Source organism: Salmo salar, chromosome 04 (genome assembly GCF_965601325.2).
Source record: "Salmo salar chromosome 04, fSalSal1, whole genome shotgun sequence".
Taxonomy (NCBI): Eukaryota; Metazoa; Chordata; class Actinopteri; order Salmoniformes; family Salmonidae; genus Salmo; species Salmo salar.
This window is the reverse complement of record NC_138294.1, coordinates 43,898,261-43,917,523: the sequence shown is the minus strand read 5'-3', so window position 1 is coordinate 43,917,523 and position 19,263 is coordinate 43,898,261. Positions and strand designations below refer to the sequence as shown.

Genomic DNA, 19,263 nt, shown 5'->3' with positions numbered 1-19,263 from the left:
AGAAACATCAGTTAATCAAGTGCTCCATCCACCCATCTTTACTCAGTGTCACACCGCCGTTTTATAGCTAATCTCAAGCTATTCTACACCTTTTGCCATGAGGCGGAGAGAAAATGTTGCTGTTTTAAAGCTAATTTCTTGCAATTCTACACATTTTGCCATAACCCAAAACACAATCAAAACAATCTGCATCCAACAAGTTTGTATACTCACAAGCTTGATGTAGTCAATAACTAAACTTTTTACTACTTTAATACACTATAAACTTATTCAAATGGGGGGGGGGGGGGATAGATACAGCACATAAAGTGCTTTCATTTCTAAACAGTAAAACAAATATGTATGAAATTACCCTCAAATAAAAGCTGACATTCTGTAGTGTTGTCTCATATGAAACATTTCATATCAAATCCAAAATGCTGGAGTATAAACCCAAATGTACAGCTTTTAACTTCACTGTTCAAATAAATACAGAGGGGAGTGTAAATAAAGATGTTTCTCTAGGAAAGTTGTTTACTCTCCAGAGTGTGTATATATTTCAAATCATGTGAAACTGAGTTTGTGATTTCTCAACTTCTCCACAAGCACGAGAACAAAAGTTCAAGAGCAACCAATGGATTTAGTATCTCCTTTAATCAAATGTGCATCAGGAATAATATGGGTGATTAATCATTTAGTGTTAGTTGTCAACAGGAGGGGACAGCTGAAAGAAAAACAGCTGGATAACAAAGTGACTGGAGTCAGCAGCTGCATGTTAATCTCTACATGGTAGTAAGCCACCGTCAGCTCCTCTCACTGGAGAGAGAGAGAGAGAGAGAGCCAGGATGGGCAATCACTGTGCTGTGCTAAGGAGAGTGGTTCTGCATGTTTGAAATGGGTTCTGGGAAAATAGAAAATACGACGGATCATCATCAAGACGGGGGGGAAAAAAAGCAATGTTTGGTGGTGTTGGAGGACAAGGCCCAGAAAGAGAGAAAGGGCTGGTGATGTGCTGTCTGTACTGTCAAGAAGAGAAGAGAAACCCTTCCTGGTTCTCTAATTGCATTCCAATGTCAATATGTACGGTCAAGATGTGACATTCGTTCTATCTGTTATGTTTAACCCTTCCCAGGGCAGTGTGAATAGAATAGATATGTGGAGGCAGAATGAGTGGTTTGTGTATGTTGCAACACCTCTGGGAGCCCTCCTCAGCAGCTCAATCCATATTTAACACGGCTCTGGCCCTCTGGCCCCATTCTTTTCTGCATAGACTGCAAACTGGCTAATTACAACAGATCTGGGACTGCCATAAAGCTTCACCTTGATAGTTCCTGCTCGCTCTTTTTTCATTGGGTTGCCAATTAGTGAGTTGCAAACTTTGGAAATGAATGATACCTAAGGGTCTCATTTGCTGTATGTACAGCACGTGTTTGGAACTAAAGCAGGTTATGAGATTTCGAGTTATCTGGGGGTCGATTGTTCATGCAGCTGAAGATGCTGAGCCGTTTGTTTCAGGAACAAGTGGTTGTGACAGGAGCCAGAGTGAAGCCAGGAGTGTCTTGGTGTAGTAACACCTTGAGTGTTGAGGTCCTCATCTATCCTTTCTGGGTCCTTGCCTTTGATTACTTTCTCCTGCCCCTCCCTCTTACTCTCCCCCTCTTCTCTTAATCGGCTTGCAAAATGATGTCACCTCCTTTTTGTATTCAGCAGTTTCTGTTACCTCCACTCATCTTGATTAATAAAACAGACGCAGGTCGGTGTAATAGGCCGTAACACACAGAGGAACCTGAGAAAGCGTAAAAAGCTTTTAGGCCCAGAAGTGGGGATCTCAGCAAGGACAATCAAACCTAATGAAATCAGTTGTCAGTGCTAAGCTTGCAAAACTGTGAAGTCCAACTTGGGAGTGAAGCGAGGTGTAATTAGATTTCTCCCAGTGTAATGGATAAATGCGGTGGGCTGTGGGGGTGGAGGGGCCGGACAACACACTCCTGACTGGAGCTCTTAAGCCCCTGTGGGAGAGAGTCGGTCGGCTCCCTGTCCCCAAACAGCCAGGAGCTCCAGGAGAGGCCCCACGTGCCCAGCCACAGCATCCCCACAGACAGACACCTCCGCTGGGCATGGCGGTAGTGGGGCGATGGACAGGCTGGTGGACTGGGACTGGACGTGCACACCACATCAGCATGGGATTCCAAGCTGGCACAGTTGAAACAGAGCTTATTTTAATAGCACTGTAACTCAGATTGATTGCTACATAGTGAATGCAATCATTGATAGGTAGGAGGGGGATAAGATCTAACGATGCTTTCATAATGGTAGCTCAGATCTAATCAGCCAGTCGTTATGAGGCTTGAATGCAATATTACTGAGATAATTATCCTTTCAAACTTTGGCCAAAGGAAAGTCCTTCAATGCAAACAGAAGAAGCATAGGAATAGGATAGATGTACTCGACCCGTTTTAAGCAGTAACACAGGAATTCAAATGTAATTGAAAACTCCTGTTGCTGCCTGTTGCTGTGGACGGTGCCCAATCGCTCCAGAGCATGACTGAAGGTAGGGAATGATTATAGTGTGACAGTGTCACCCACGCCTCTCTCTCTCGTCCTGTGCCCTGTGGAGGGCAGTGGAGCGTGAGGGAAGGTGCGCCGTCTGTCCCTCACATGGCCGTTGGCAGTTCTCCCTGCTGCCCTAAAGGTCAGGAACGAACATGGCCCGATAATCCCCTTCTCCACACTGTCATTAGTAACGGACAAATACGTGGACTTACAAGGCTGAATGTCAGATAATTATGTGTTGCGATAGGAAAACACAACAGTAAGTGGGATTAACATTGGAATTCTAAAGTTCTTACTACGCACAGCCAGCCTTGAAACATGTCTGTACGTCTACGTCCTTGACGTTATGGTTAGGAATTGAGGTTTTAGCTCCGAGAGGGGTTCCATATTTCGATAATCCTGACCAAGACCGCAGATTTAAACTAACCTGCAGACGACCCCCTCACACTGATTATGAACCCTGTCCTTAGAAAAGCAAACCCCCCCCTCCCCCCCCCCCCCGAGCAGAGTAGCCTATTGATACGAGGAGAGGAGGGCCTTAACATTCCGCTGCGTGGCGATGCTGTCAGAAGCAAGAAAAATGGAGAGCCCTTTATTTGCAGACTGTGAAATTGGCTCTGAGAAAAACAATCTCCACCTTCTCATCTCCACTGAAACACTTTGCAGCACACTCACCGGATGTTCTGTAAACATATGTATTTATTCACCTATCGCAGCCCACATTTCAATAAGACGTACGGCAGAGTGTCTTTAATTCGCCTTCAGACATGTTGATAATAGGTTCCATTTATCAAACAGAACTTCAGCTGCGTTTTAGGGGGATCGGATGGGAGGGCGGAGGTGGAGAGGCAGGGGGTTCTACAAACAAAACTCGGAGAGAATGGAAGCGTGAAACGCATATGCAACAACATCAGTTTGTAATCTTATTCCGAGGGGCGGGGAGTCTTCAAAGAGGCCCAGGCGGAGAGCAGAGTGCTGACGGAGAGAGAGAGAGAGAGAGAGAGAGAGAGAGTCTCTCTGGTTTGTGTTTGCTGTTGTGTCACAAGGTACTGTGAAGAGGCACTAAGGCCCATGTGTGGAGCATGTGGAGGCCACAACGTCCCCCAACCTCATCAATCCCCGAATGTTGACCTCCACATGTGAGGGTACTTTCCGACATTAACAAGTTCATCCCAACGGTACTTTGTGGCGCACATATTGTGGTTTTATGACTATATTAGGAAACAGAGAGATATACCAAACCCGCGCTCCTTCACCATGCTACCTCACCCCCTAGCTCTGGTTATATCCATGTATGAATATCTTCCGTCCATGGTTCTAACGTGATGCTCCCAGTAGAGTGCACCGCCAACTACACCGAGTCACTTTTTACTTGTAAAAATGTCAATTTCTTTAATGCTTACCTTACCTATGTTTGTCTTGTGTAACTGCCAGCTTTTCTATGAGCGCTGGAAATCGCTCGTTTTTTTTTTATATGATATGTGACGTCTGTCAAATTGCGCCCCGCAATCCACTGTTTTAAAATGGAGTATGAAGTAGGAGATTTCAAACCTGCGCTACCACTCGGTCACTTCATAAATATGCATTCTTTAATGCTTACCTGTGCTTGTCCTGATTGTGTCCCCTGCCAAAAAAAAATATAAATTGTCTGTGAAATGACGGGCTGCTCCTTCTCCATTCACAAACAACGCTGCGTAAAATGTTACTTACATTGTTTTTTAAACGAAGGATATCAGCACCCAAAGGAAAGCTCTCAGTTACACAGGACAAACATAGGTACAAGGTAAGCATTAAAGAATGGACATTTTTACAAGTATCGACTGATAGTGACTTGATGTAGTTGGCGGTACACACTTCTGGGAGCATCACAACTTAACTCCGTAGATAACATTATACACTGAGTGTACAAAACATTAGGAACAACTTCCTAATATTGAGTTGCACCCCCTTTTCCCTCAGAACAGCCTCAATTCGTCAGGGCATGGACTCTACAAGGTGTCAAAAGTGTTCCACATGAATGCTGGCCCATGTTGACTCTAATGCTTCCCTCAGTTGTGTCAAATTGGCTGGATGTCCATTGGGTGGTTGACCATCCTTAATACACACAGGAAACTGTCTGAAAGACCCAGCAGCGTTGCAGTTCTTGACACACTCAAACCGGTGCGCCGGGCACTTACTACCATAACCTGTTCAAAGGCACTTAAATATTTTGTCTTGCCCATTCACCATCTGAACGGCACACATACACAATCCATGTCTCAAGGCTTAAAAATCTTTATTTATTTAACCTGCCTCCTCCCCTTCATCTACACTGACCCGAAGTGGATTTAACAAATGACATCAACAAGGGGTCATAGCTTTCACCTGGATTCAGCTGGTCAGTCTATGTGATGGAAAGAGCAGGTGTTCCTAATGTTTACTACACTCAGTGTATCAAACACAGGAGTTAAGTCATAGCTACCTGACCCCCCCCCCCCCCCCAGATCCCAGAGACCGAGAGGGAGCTTGAACCAGGGGCGTGCTAATGCTTACCCTGTACAGCCGAGTTCTCCTGCTGGCTGCCGTTATGCTCCGGCTCAACCTCTGGTATCACTGCCTCTGAAATGGAACACAACAATTAGGACTGCTACTTCTTACCTATCTTCTTACCTATCTAGCCTACATCTTACAGTCTAGACAGTCTCCGGCGTAACCACATATACCAGGTGGAGGAGAAATTCTATCCAAAAGACAAATTATGTTTTAAGTGGGGGGGGGGGGGGGGGGATCGTACGGAAACGGGGATAAGATTGAGATAGGTTTTCTGCAAATAGCATGAGAAGTAGCCTGATTGTTCACACAATAATGTATTAGCCCCGACAACGTCAGATGAAAGGAAACCCAATGCATTTCTTCTAATAAATGCATGTTTAATCAGCCTTGGAAATAATTGCTCTGCCCTCTGAAATGTTTGCAGATGTGTGCCGTGCTCTTGATTCCGTTTTTTCCCCCCCCTTCTCTGCTCCTGGTACGATATTCAGAAATAAACAACTGAAAATGAGGAGCTATCAAAACAATTTGCCGTTTTAAGCGTTTGCATTTACAGCGTTTATGATAAGTATCTGTATCCATTTCCTCCCAGGGCAACAATGCTAATACGCTGGGAGTGATAAGCACTAGGACATGAATGAAACTATCTGCATCGCTTTACAGAGAAGAATGAGGAAGACAAGTACTGGATTAAAAAAAGAGATGGGGGAGGGGGAAATGAGAGAGGGAGATGGAAAGGGCAGGGGAAAGAACTTAAGAATGGGATGAGAGAGTGAAAAAAATATAATAAAACTAGATGAGAGGAGAGTTAAAGAGGAGGAGGAGAGGGGAGTATTGAGGCCTACCGTTGAGACTCATGCAGAGGTTCTCTGGGGAGGTGGCCGTTTTGAGGGCCTGCTCCACCTGCTCGCGACGCTTGGACTCAAACTCCAGAGCCTCCTGCAGTTTTCTCTTAGCCTTCTTCTCCTTCTTCAGACGCTTCTGAATGGTGGCTGCACAGGGACAGAGGGAGGGAGAGAGGGGGGAAGATAGCCAGTGAGTTGACAGGCTCACCTCGACTGAGTCAAACTGAGAGAAAAAAAACGTTGCATCAGTGAATCCTTAGTGCTGCCTCCCAGTACCTAGCTTCGCCAGCCTAGCTTAGCCTAGCCCAGAGCTGGCCGCTAGACTGTCTCCAGTTGGCAGCTCTTGGGGGTGCCGATTCTCCACAAATTAACAGCCAAATAAAAAGCGTGTTCCCAGTAAAGAGGAACCAACGGCACCATGCAGAAGCACCAGCTCTGCCCTGTCTAACTCAGAGCTGCTAACACCTCTAATTACACACAGCTGATTGGACAAATCATCACTTTACTGCCTCTCTATTAAAATACACATTTGAATAACAGGCAATGAAATAACAGCCATGGTTAATAGATAATCAGTGTCTGTACATATTGTTGGAGTTGTTACCGAGACGACTAATTGCCTTAATTTCTTGGCCGGGGTTGAAGATGCACAACTCAAATCTAAATCAGACACGGATGTGTGCCAAGTCCAGTATAGACGCAAGCACATATTCCTTTGACTGGGTTTTGATTTACTGTATGTATGTATTCATGTATTCATTCCCACTGCCAGGTCTCTTTCTCTCACTCAATTCAATGGGGCTTTATTAGCATGGGAAACGTGTTTACATTTGCCAAAGCATGTGAGAAGAAAAAAAAAAACAATAGGCAAAAGTGAGAAGACACGAAACAACATTTACGACAAACTACCAGACAATGAACAGTAAACAAAGGTTTAGAAAACGCGAAAGACATTTCAAGTGTTATATTATCAGCTATGCACAGTGTTTTAGCAATGTGCAAATTGTTGTGGTACGAATAGTAGCGGAGGATAAATAAACAGATACATTTTATGTTTGTGTTCCACTGGTTGCCCTTTTCTCATGGCAACGGGCAACAAATCTTTCTGCTGTGACGGTATTTCGCCTGACAGATATGGGAGTTTATCAATGTTTGATTTGTTTTCAAATTCTTCGTGGGTCTGTGTGATCTGGGGGAATGTGTCTCTAATGTGGCCATACATTTGGCAGGAGGTTAAGGAAGTGCAGCTCAGTTTCCACCTCGTTTTGGGAGCAGTGTGCACATAGCCTGTCTTCTCTCGAGAGCCAGGTCTGCCTACGGTGGCCTCCCTCAATAGCAAGGCTATGCTCACTGAGTCTGTACATAGTTAAGGATTTTCTTAATTTTTGGTTCAGTCACAGTGGTCAGAAATTCTTCCACTGTGTACTCTCTGTTTAGGGCCAGATAGCATTCCAATTGGCTATGTTTTTTGGTTGACTCTTTCCAGTCTGTCAAATACTATAGTTCTCTTTTTGCTTTCTCAAAATTTGGTTGGGTCTAATTGTGTTGCTGTCCTGGGGCTCTGTTTGTGTTTGTGAACAAAGCCCCAGAACCAGCTTGCTGAAGCTACTCTTCACTAGTTTCATCTCTCTGTAGGTGAGGGCTCTGAAGCTACTCTTCACTAGGTTCATCTCTCTGTAGGTGAGGGCTCTGAAGCTACTCTTCACTAGGTTCATGTCTCTGTAGGTGAGGGCTTTGTGGTGAAATGTGTGGGCATCGCTTCCTTTGAGGTGGTTGTAGAATTGAACATCTCTTTTCTGGATGTTGCTGACTAGTATAGTGATAACTAGCGGGTAAAGTCCTCATTCTGCTCTGCAGACATTGATTGGGGTTTTGCGTTGTACCCAAATAATATCTTTTCTGAATTTTGCAATTGAGTGCTTGTCCCATTCTGTGAATTCTTGGTTGGTGAGTGGACCCCAGACCTCACAACCATAAGGGGCAATGGGTTCTACTGATTGAAGTATTTTTCGCCAGATCTTAATTGTTATGTTGAGTTTTATGTTCCTTTTCATGGCGTAGAAGGTCCTTCTTGCATTGTCTCTTAGTTCATTCACAGCGTTGTGGAATTTACCTGTGGTGTTGATGTTTAGGCTGAGGTAGGTATCATTTTTGTGTCCTCTAGGGCAACGGTGTCTGGATGGAATTTGCATTTATTATCTTGGCTTCTGGACCTTTTTTTTGGAACACCTGACAGCAACTGTGCAGAAGATCTAGGTGCTTCCCCTCCTTGGTTTGGTGACAGAAGCACCAGATCATCTGCAAACGGTAGACATTTGATTTTCGAGTCCAGTAGGGTGAGGCCGGGTGCTGAAGACTGTTCTAGTGTTCTCGCCAATTCATTGATATGTATTCATTGCTATACGGTAAAGGCATCTCTCTCTCTCTCTCCTACCTCGGCTGTGTAGTTCGGAGGTGAGCTGTCTCTCCAGACTCTCTCTCATCTCTCTCTCCCTGTAGAGCTCCATCTTGAGCTCCTTCCTCTCCTGCTGGACTTGTTTCTCCTGCACGCGGGCGTTGTCCACCGCTACCTTCAGCAGGCCCTGCGCCGCCCGAGGGACAGAGAAAGGAGCGCAGCACTTTAACCTTCAACTCCACCACTAACCGCCAGAGCACCATAACACACACATGCGCACACACACACACACAAACACAGAACACCACACAGCAGCACCCACTCCCACCAGTGCCACTATTCCATGACATAAAGAGTGCGTCTCTACCTGGATGTTGGTGAGCAGAGTCTCCACAGAGTTGAGTCCGTCGGCGAAGAGGAAGGGGGCAGGGAAGCCTGGAGGCAGGGTCTGTCCTCCCAGGGGCATCTTCTCAAAGCCTGGCTTCATCATGGGCAGGGCCAGCTGCGCCTCATCTGCTTAACACGACACACAATAGACCTGGGCTTACAACCAGCTTTATCACACGTCACGGGGCTGTTAAAATAAAACTGATGCACAAACACACATTCCCTCCCATTCACAGGACCATACGAACAGTTTAATAAAGCTAAAAGCATTGCTGATGGGAGACAGCAGAGAGGGAAGCAGCGTGTGATGGTGTGTGAGGACGACGCCTGTATGTCCTGCACAGCCTCTCTCTGAAGAGTGGTTCATCTATAAGGAGCAGAGCGCAAACCCCCAGATCAGAGCAGAGTATCACCACGGAGACAGCTACCGAACAGCAAAGAGCATCATATTTTACCTTCCCACAGCCCTCTCTATCCTCCCACCCTCTCCTTCCATCCCTCCCTCCCCCACCCACAGAAGGAACGACAGGCCCGCGGTCCAGGGGAAAATAGATAGAAGCCTGAGAGTGGCTCGAGCCATGATTCACCCGGATAATCTGGCTCGGCGAGATGACACCAGCCATCCCGGCTTCCCGGGGCAAGACAAATAGGACAGCCAGGGTGGGAATTGTGATGACAGTGTATCACGGGTCACATCGATTTCCCGCTGCGCTCCCAGGCTGGCCAGATAACCCTGCACTCCATTCTGCCCATTGTTCATATTCCACCTGTCCCACAAGCAATAAATTTCCCCCTGTACTGGAAAGGGCATTAAAGTAAAGAGAGGGAGAGGGAACGAGAGAGGTGGAGAGAGAGAGGTGGAAAAAAAGAGAAGAAGAACCCCCCCCCCCCACACACACACCCCCCAACGGTTTGACAGTCTGTGATTAAGTTTTTCGTACCGACTGAAAGTGGTTCGCAGATCAAGGTCACACAGATATAGTGTGAAGCGGAGAGGATTGTGTGTGTGTGTGTGTGTGTTAAGAGAGACAGAGATAGAGAGTGATAGGGAAAGAAAGGGGGAAAAGAGAGAAGAAAAACAGTGAGAGAGGTGCGAGGTGAATCCTTAGATAAACTGAGAATCAGTGGGAAGATTTTCAGAGTTCAAAAATGGCATCTGCCAAACAGAGCATCAGTTCCCATCTTTGGCCTTTGTAATGGACCTGGTCAAAGGCTCTGTCTCCCCCCTGCCTCCTCACCCCTTCTCACCCCTCCTCACCCCCACACCTGGCCCTCTATAGGACTGCTTAACAGCTCATCTGCACCCCTGTCACAGAGCCTCTCTGGTCCCTTGCATTAAAAGAAAACTCTACCCCAAAACGACTGTATCTTTTGGTATTGCTTTCAGTAGTCCATTGTTGATATAGTCCCAAAGTGTTTTGCATGTCAGCAATCAAGTTTTCAGGATATGTAACTTTCAAAATACAGAAATCTGACCAGATGTCTTTATTTTTTAAAGTTACATATCTTAAAAACTTGATTGCTGACATGCAAAACATTAATTGGGTTACTCCTAAAAGCAGCTCTGTACTCTACTGTGTGCCCCAGCACCTCCCTCCCTCCCTCCCTCCCTCCCTCCCTCCCTCCCTCCCTCCAGTAGGCTCTCTACACCTAATTACTACTCTCTTTTAAACGACAGATTTATCTTGCTGCTGCTGCTGATAGCACACAATTCAATTCATTTTATTCCGTGGGCAAAGAGGGGGAGAGGGCTGGCCCGTGACATTTACAAAGTGCCCTGGTTCTGTCTCAGGTCACTGTAATGCGCACAAGTAATGATGCAGGGTGTGTATGCCGCCTACAGTGTTCTCTGTGCGTACGATATGTGTGTGTGTGTGTGTGTGTGTGTGTGTGTGTGTGTGTGTGTGTGTGTGTGTGTGTGTGTGTGTGTGTGTGTGCGTGTGTGTGTGTGTGTGTGCGTGTGTGTGTGTGTGCGCGCGCACGTCCCCCACCTGGAGAACATGAACAGCGTTCAGCCCAACTGTGCTGTAACATTAGAGAGATGCGAAACAGCTATTGAACAACACTTGACTGGGAATCAGGTTTCTTTGAAGGACCATGATGAACCAATGACGTGGCTTCAGAACCCTCCACTTACCACCCCCCCACAACACACAAACAGAGCAAACAAATAAATAAATGAACAAACAAAAAGAAGGGGGAAGCGCTGTTTCCTTTTAACTCAACGCATGAATCGATCAATTATTTAACAATCGAGCCTTTTATTTGCCCCTAAAAATAAAGACAATGTAAAGTTTCTGAAAAGAAGAAGAAGAAAAAACCCAGAGGTTTCAACAAAAGGAGAGCTCTTTGAAAAGTGGGCTGAATCCATCAACTCTCATTGCAAAGCTCTCAGCAGAAAGAGGAAAACAACTAAAACGGGGAAAGGAAGGGAAACGGTTAAAACGGGGGAGAGAACGCTCCAGTGTTCTGCTTCAGAAGGCTGAGTTCTTTACCTGCACGCTCTAAGAGCTGTCACAGTGGCGCTGTAAGGACTTTGTCATTTTATAGAATGGCTCTGTCCCAGATGTGAATAGAACATTCCCGACTGTGTGTCCACCACCGAGAACCTTCTTCATCCAGTCTTACCAGAAGTGGCTCTTATATCCATAACACCATATGGGCGAACAGATGCCCAGGCAAGGATAGGCATAGAGGAGAAAAGCCCATAAAGCATCCACAGCAATATCCCATCTACACACTCTCCGTACTCTGGCCCAATTTACCCCCAGCAGCATATTTTCTCCGACTCCCCCGGTGCTGTTTGCCTCCATGTGATGTACTTGTTTATTCATTTCACTACATGTGTAGCCGAGCTGTCTGCTGAATATTCAATAGCAGCCAATTAGATGGTGATTTAGGCCAGCCCTGGTGGGTACCATGCGATTGTCAGGCCTACAAAAAAAACGTCAGGCAGAGAGAGAGAGAGAGAGAGAGAGAGAGAGAGAGAGAGAGGGAGGGAGGCCTCACTGTGGCTTTTACATAGGATCAAGGAAGGTAAATAATTATAATGACGACCAAGTTGGATATCAAAAAGACAGACAGAAAAGGAATAATTAGGGTTTGGGAGTTTCATGTCAGGTAGATATTTACACATTTTGGTACACGTGTTAATTATATCAGATGCATAATCATGACTCTAGCAGGACATGGGATACAGCAGGATACATAGTGTTAGAACAGGTGACCCACTTCCCTGGCCTGCTCCATCTTCTTTTGCTGCTCTGTAGGCTGCACCGGGCCCTGTCTAGAGTAGAACACTCCACATCCTTACGCTATCTGCTTTGCAGGCTCACTAATCACCATACAGACCAGACCTGGGGACAAATACGCCAATGTATTTCCTGTGTCTAAATGGCATCCACATAATAAACCAAAAAAAAATGTAAGATGCAATTGAAAAGTAAACCTGGCTCTTTGTTCCACTCTTCCTCTCTGCCCGGCACCTTATCTCAATGGCGCCCCCTTGTGTTCCATCCTCTTTTCCCCCAAAACTTGTAATCACCTGGCAACAGCACCCTTCAGTCTGCTCTCCAGCACAGAGGCTCCACTGTGTTTAAGTGGACTGATAAATGCACAGCGCTGTTCAGTCATTCGACTCCCCCAGCGGCACTTACGTGTATCACAAACCCAGGATCAGTCTCCAGCAGCTGGCAGAGCAGAGAGAGGCAGAGTATTCAATACCACCCCCCACCCCCACCCAACACACCAAGCAGTCGTGATGAAGCACAACTCACAGGAGGGGCAGGAAGGGAGATGGATCTCTTCCCTGCCAACTATCTATTTATTCCCAACAAGATGGCAGGTTTTGACAACAGGCACCCAGGGAGCCATAAAGCTCTGGGAACCAAATGTCTTGATGATATTTATAGTGCTCTCAGAGAAATACTCCAATCAAACAGGACTCAGAGTATTGGCAGGAGGAAGAGACTCCAGGGGTAGCTCTTTTCTGCTCGGATCGACACACACACACACACACACACACACACACACGCACACACACACACACACATACAAACACGCAAACAAACACACACACACACACACACACACACACACACAGACACACCTGCTTCTGCTGGAGCTTTTACTGTTCTGGAATTGGAACTATATGATCAAACATTCACACTTTAGACTCCAGTATGTCAACAATGTCTGTTTTTGCCAATTACCAATTAGGAAGAGATGTGGGATGTTGTAATGAGACGTTTGACAAATCTGGTGTTAACAAAATAGTCTGCCAAAATGAAGCTGGAAGTGAATTGGCATGCCTATATGTTTTTCCTGCATTTCATCTAATACATTTAAAGTGGCAATCAGCAGTTGAAACAATGAAAAAAAGCATCTTCCCTGCCCCTGTTTTGGTAAAAAGCTTTGGGATGGGGTTGGAGAAATGTAACCACCTCAAATCCACTGACAGAGTTACAGATACAAGGACTGGCCATCCGTGATATCAAAATGATAGTTTTAACCATGTTTTGATGCGGTTTGTTTACATTTACTTTCAACTGTCGTACTCGTGGAGTGCGACAGTTGAACTAAGCTCATGAGGCATTTATAAGTCATATTTTTCAAGAGTCAATGGGTACATATCATTAATGAATACGTCTAAATAATGGATGCTGCAACTACAGATTGCCCCTTTAATATTTTTTTTTAAGCTAGTTTCCATGGAAGTGCCATGACAACTGTGTGACATACTGGCGATAGATGGACACTTCTGTGGGTGCAGCACCCTTACAACCAAGTATGAGCTCTACTCCCCCCCCCCCCCTATATCCCATGTTGTCCCTTGGACCCCCATCACCCCTAGGGTCTAACCTATTCATCTACTCCACTACTTCCAAATAATCCTAAAGGCCACATTTTCCCCCCTGACTTTAAACAAGACAAACCCCCTGAACGACAGGCTGGATTGAGAACAGTCTGGAAGTGCATTAAAACCAGGCTCACAACGGAAGAACAAAAAAACAACAAAAAAAACCAAGGTGAACTTAATGAGCTTAACCAAGTCAAGAAGGAATGGCCAATGTTCATTATTTTCCAAAGATGAAAGCATGACAATAAAAGTGAAACTAAAGAACAGGGCCGGGGAAGTGTGTGTGGGGGTCCTTTTATTATATTTTAACTGCCATACGTGGAAGTCGACATATACTAAATTGCTAAAGCACTAAAGATAAAGAATTGAAGGAATGTAAATTAGCGCTGAGTGCCGTCTGTGAGCTGCAGTCAGGCCCATAAAGCTGGCACTGCATTGATCTCTGCCCTGAAGGTAGCTAGCTAGCGTTCTGGTCTGTAAGGACTGCTGTGAACGCACACAGCACAACATCACAGAGCACCTATGTGTCCATTACATTATGGAAAAAGATTGATTTCAGGAAAAGTTTGTTCTAATTCACAGAACTCATGTGGGAATTCCCACTTCAAAACTTGTGTCTGATGAAAAAAAATGGGAGACAGCAATTTAGGTGGACAAACATAAACAGGAAGTGTGCAGGTAAATACATAACTAAACACGTTCAAAGGGATAAGAGGCTCTGTGTGTTTTCTTGCTTAATGCACCAACCTCCAGCTAATGAATATTCATAGATCAAATGAACCTTAATGAGGTATCTCTTCTCCCAATTAGCCTTTGAGTAGTGATATGAGGAATATTAAGTGAGAGAAATACTGGGTCAACACTTCTCTGGACCAGGAGAGATGAAGAGCTGAGAGAGAGGCAGAGAGAGGCAGAGAGAGGCAGAGAGAGAGAGAGAGAGAGAGCGAGAGAGAGAGAGCGAAAGAGAGAGAAAGCGAGAGAGAGAGAGAGAAAGAGAGAGAGAGAGAGAGTCCATACTTCTGTTCAGGAGTTCACAAACCATCACTAACCGTTTATTCCTAGAGGTTGGAAATGGGTGCATGTGATAATATATCCAGCACAAAAATCCTTAGAATTTCATTTTCAGCCTTTCTTTTTTTTTTTTAGAAAGGTGTTTGGGCTCTAACCAAACCCTCTGCAGTTAGTGTGTATGTGTCGAAGCAGCAGTGGACTAGGCCTAGGGAGTGGGAGGCAGCACCATGTGTCCGCTTGCCCGGGATGCACCATGTGTGTGGGAGTGGGAATAACGGCATCATGCCATGACACTAACACTGCCAACTCCACCTTCCTGCCCGGATGCCTCACTCGGACACCGAGCGAGAACACATCCCAGGTAACAGTAACAGGTTCAGTCTGAGTGGGTACCCACCCACCAATCTACCCCCAGAACCAGAGCAGAACCACAGCACCTGTCTGTCCCCTCCCCCCACCACCCCCCTCTGACAGGAACGAGTGGGATAATTTATTACCCAGCCACTCAGCCAAGAGTGCTGGTGAGTCGGGTGACTTTCAATCGCTAACAACCTTGCCCTAAATTAACCAGCGACTGTAATGGCTCACTCTGCTATCCACAAACACAAACGACTCTGGTCTAGAGGCACAGTACAGTACTTATTTATGTATCCATCTTGAGACAGAGAAGCAGATAAGTTGTGTGTGTGTGTGTGTGTGTGTGTGTGTGTGTGTGTGTGTGTGTGTGTGTGTGTGTGTGTGTGTGTGTGTGTGTGTGTGTATATACAGCAACAAACTAGCTACTGAAGACTGAAGAGGCCCACAGCTTAAAGCTGGAGTTTAATTAAACCATCACAAACTCACTTAGAACCGCAATCAGCCTAATGATCCAAAAGGGTCTTCAAAGCCGCCTGCGCGGATGGTCCCTTCTGCACATTACAGGGACGTGTTCCCCCCCATAAACAAATAGGCCCCCAACAAGATAAGAGGACGGAGCCCTTTAAAAAAAAAAAAAAAAAAAAAAAAGGCGAAGGCTTATGACGCGTTTTTATTTATTTATCCTTTTGCATTCGCAAAGAATAACCACATCTGTCGCCAAGAACTTAAGAAGCTATCAGTTGTGAAACGCAGCCAAGCCGACGCAGTTAAAGTACAGACTCCTGGCTTGGAACAAAATAGGGGGGGCGGGGGGAATTCATTTTTCCTCCCCCAGTGAAGGGGCTCTTTGCGTTTGTTTTGACTGATTTACCGGTTCGCTTATCTCAAAGAGCGAAACAATGCTGCACATTTCTATCAGAAATCATTACAGGCCGTTTCAAATCATTTCCGCACAGCTAATTTCATAATGGCAGAGGGAAACATTGATTGTAACCAGATGCCTCATATCTGCCTTGTGGAAAACTGGCTGCAGTGCAGCGGTCCTGAGTCCACTGTGCTTTCTACTGAGGCCTTCACTCTACGGCCCATTCAGCCTGGACTAACACAAAACATACGTCATCCAGCTATGCCTGGGTGCAACTTCGCTAAGAGGGACAGGAAGTGGACGGATGGCAGCCAGGCCTCAGTTTCCACTCCTCCCAGGTGGGACACGGCTGTGTATCCTTGAGCAGGGTGTTTAATCTGATGCACAGGTGGGTATAAACACAGAACCTGCCTGATCTCAGATCCCATCTGGACCCTGATGCTTCCTGTGCATTCACACACAGCGACGTACATCCTGAGCCGTTTCCTTGGACGTGCCAGATGAAAACAGATCGAGAGTGGAGCGCTGGATTGATAAGTGAACGTTTACCTTTCCTCATGCCAGACATTCCTCTTGGCTGAGACTCCACTTCCATAAGTGATACTTGTCATTCAGAAGGACTACAGTAATACTGTGATTTTTCCCTCCGGCTGAATGTAACTTCTACAATAAAGTAGACATGTAAAGTAAAAGGTATACTGAAAGGTTATAGGAGAATGACAACATGAGGTGAAAAGAACAAAGACAAAATAAGGACCTCGTAACCTATACAAAAGGTCATAAGTAGGACTGGGCCGATACCAGTATGGCAATACTTGTTACTATCGTGGCAAGGAAACAAAACGCTGAGCAGATGAACTCATTTAGGTCAACAGCCTTAATGTTGGAAACAAACATCACTATGGTTTGTCGTCCAGAGTCACATGCATTTATTTTCCAAGCTATAGCACACGGTATTTCACATACAACAGGTTTTTAAAGGACCAGAGTTTGGTTTGCTGCTTGTTTTCATTTTCTGCCATGAAAAAAAATCATATTGCAATACTGGTATTGTCCCGGCCCTGCTCACACCTTTGCCGGGGAAAAATATCCCAACACAAAGCAAAAAATAAAGAAAGGGTGCGAGTTTGAAAGACAGAATGAAAAGCGGGCTAATTAATAAAAGTGTTAAAGTGAATCTATGTGAACGTTGCAGCATCAAGGTAACGTCCAATAATGTTCACTTTGCAAATATGTTGAGAATCTTGGTTTGTGTGGAAATGTAAAACTTGTTCAGGATGGGAATGGAGAGTAGTATCTGGGCTAGGGACTGAATGGAGGGCACTCTCAACTGCCTCACATCAAAGACAATCATCAGTAACATTAGAGTACCACAATTCCCCCTCCTCTCTCCTTCGCTCCCGGCGGAAGAGAGAGAGAGAGAGAGAGAGAGAGAGAGAGAGAGAGAGAGAGAGAGAGAGAGAGAGAGAGAGAGAGAGAGAGAGAGAGAGAGAGAGAGAGAGAGAGAGAGAAGGAGAGAGAGAGAGAAGGAGAGAGAGAGAGAAGGAGAGAGAGAGAGAGAGAGAGAGAGAGAGAGAGAGAGAGAGAGAGAAGGAGAGAGGGGAGAGACCTTGCCCCCAGCAAACCCCGTCCGCCACTGCTTCTTCGCCCTGCTCCGGCTCTCACTCTACTGACCAGCAAAGCCAGTGATTTATGGAGCTGGAGAGAGGGGGTTCACTCCATGGACTCCCGCCCGAAAAAAAAGGTGCTCCGTGCCGGAGGCTGGGCCATTCATCACCATGTACCGCCGTGTCACATTGTTTATCATACAGACTCAGTCTGGTATGGGCGCCCCAACTCGTCCCCGTCCCGCCACAACAATCCACACCATGCAAACATTATTCAAAGATTGGAGCCCTCTCTTCACAAGGCTCTATTGCCTTTGGTCATGCGGGACGAAAGGGTAAAGAGAGAATATGAAACGTAATAAGCTTTAAGGCCGTTGTGAGGAAATGTCAGGAGTCAGGATGCTGCTGGTTACAGTGGATATTGAGAAAAGGCTGAGAGGGGACCGACTGAATCCTTAAGTCAATGTAAGGATGCGTTCGGATAAAACCTGGCCTTGGTGTGTTGAAGCTCAGCTCAGCATTAGCCAGACTAGAGCGTAGAGCCAGGTGATATAGAACAGTTAGCTCACATCCCTTCAGGGATGGAGGCTTCCACCAGTCCACCATAGATGCTGCAGCCTGTCCCATCGCCTATTTACAGCCCATGTTGCTCTGCTCTGCCCTGGGTGGGTGGGTGGGTGTGGGTGGGTGGGGGGCACTGTAGGTCACTAAATCATTGGTGGGCTTCACTGGGATATGTGAAGTATGTCTTTGTGTGCGTGTGTGCGTGTGTGTGTGTGTGTGTGTGTGTGTGTGTGTGTGTGTGTGTGTGTGTGTGTGTGTGTGTGTGTGTGCGCGCGCGTGTGTGTGTGCGCACGTGTGTGTGTGTGTGTGTGTGTGAGCGCCCGTGTGTGTGTGTGTGTGTGTGTGTGTGTGTGTGTGTGTGTGTGTGTGTGTGTGTGCGCGCGTGTGTGTGTGTGTGTGTGTGTGTGAGCGCACGTGTGTGTGTGTGTGTGTGTGTGTGTGTGTGTGTGTGTGTGTGTGTGTGTGTGTGTGTGTGTGTGTGTGTGTGTGTGTGTGGTCGTGAACTAACACTCACACTTGACTATATTGTAGGTTTGGTGTCGAAAAGAGGAATCATATGCAGAAAAGAACCACATACCTACTGTAAAATATGGTGGTGGATCTTTGATGTTATGGGCATTTTGATTCCACTGGTCCAGGGGCCCTTGTTAAGGTCAACGGCATCATGAACTTTACCCAGTACCAGGATATTTTAGACAAAAACCGGGTTGCCTTTGCCAGGAGGCTGACACTTGGCTGTAAGTGGATCTTCCAGCAAGACACCAACCCCAAGTACACATCAAAATCCACAAAAACTTAAACTGACCACAAGATCAACATTTTGAAATGGCCATCTCAGTCTCCAGACTTGAAGCCCATTGAAACCCTGTGGTTTGAATTGAAGAGGGCCGTCCATAAGAGCAGATGAAGGATATCAAGGATCTGGAAATATTCTGTATGGAGGACTGGTCTAAGATCCCTCCCAACGTGTTCTCTAATCTCATAAAACATTTTAGAAAAAGGCTCAATGCCATTATCCTCACAAGGGGAAGTATTGAAAGGTGTTGAAACAGGGGTGCCAATCATTTTGACCCCTATCGTTTTTGATATATGTTTTTATTACTTGTTAAATAAAATCCCTTCATTTTTTCCAATTGTATTAGCATAAAATAATATCATCGTTATTTAACCTACAATATAGCTCAGTATATGTATGTATTGAATACAACTTTATCAAGGGTGCCAATCATTTTGGACCTGTCTGTGTATAGAGATGGGTATTTGGAGTGTGCGTGTCTGACTGTGTAACATTGGCTATCTGTGGTACAAAGAAA

The 19,263-nt window shown here is 45.8% G+C and overlaps 1 protein-coding gene across 1 annotated transcript in view; it reads right to left on the bottom strand.

Annotated features, from left to right (window-relative positions):
* Positions 1–19,263, bottom strand: part of dacha (dachshund a) — a 128,924-nt gene that overhangs the window by 1,420 nt on the left and 108,241 nt on the right. The window contains 4 exon segments of the mRNA XM_014195978.3: positions 5,065–5,130; positions 5,907–6,053; positions 8,341–8,488; positions 8,669–8,814. Of these exon segments, the coding sequence (XP_014051453.1) occupies positions 5,065–5,130; positions 5,907–6,053; positions 8,341–8,488; positions 8,669–8,814 (507 nt within the window).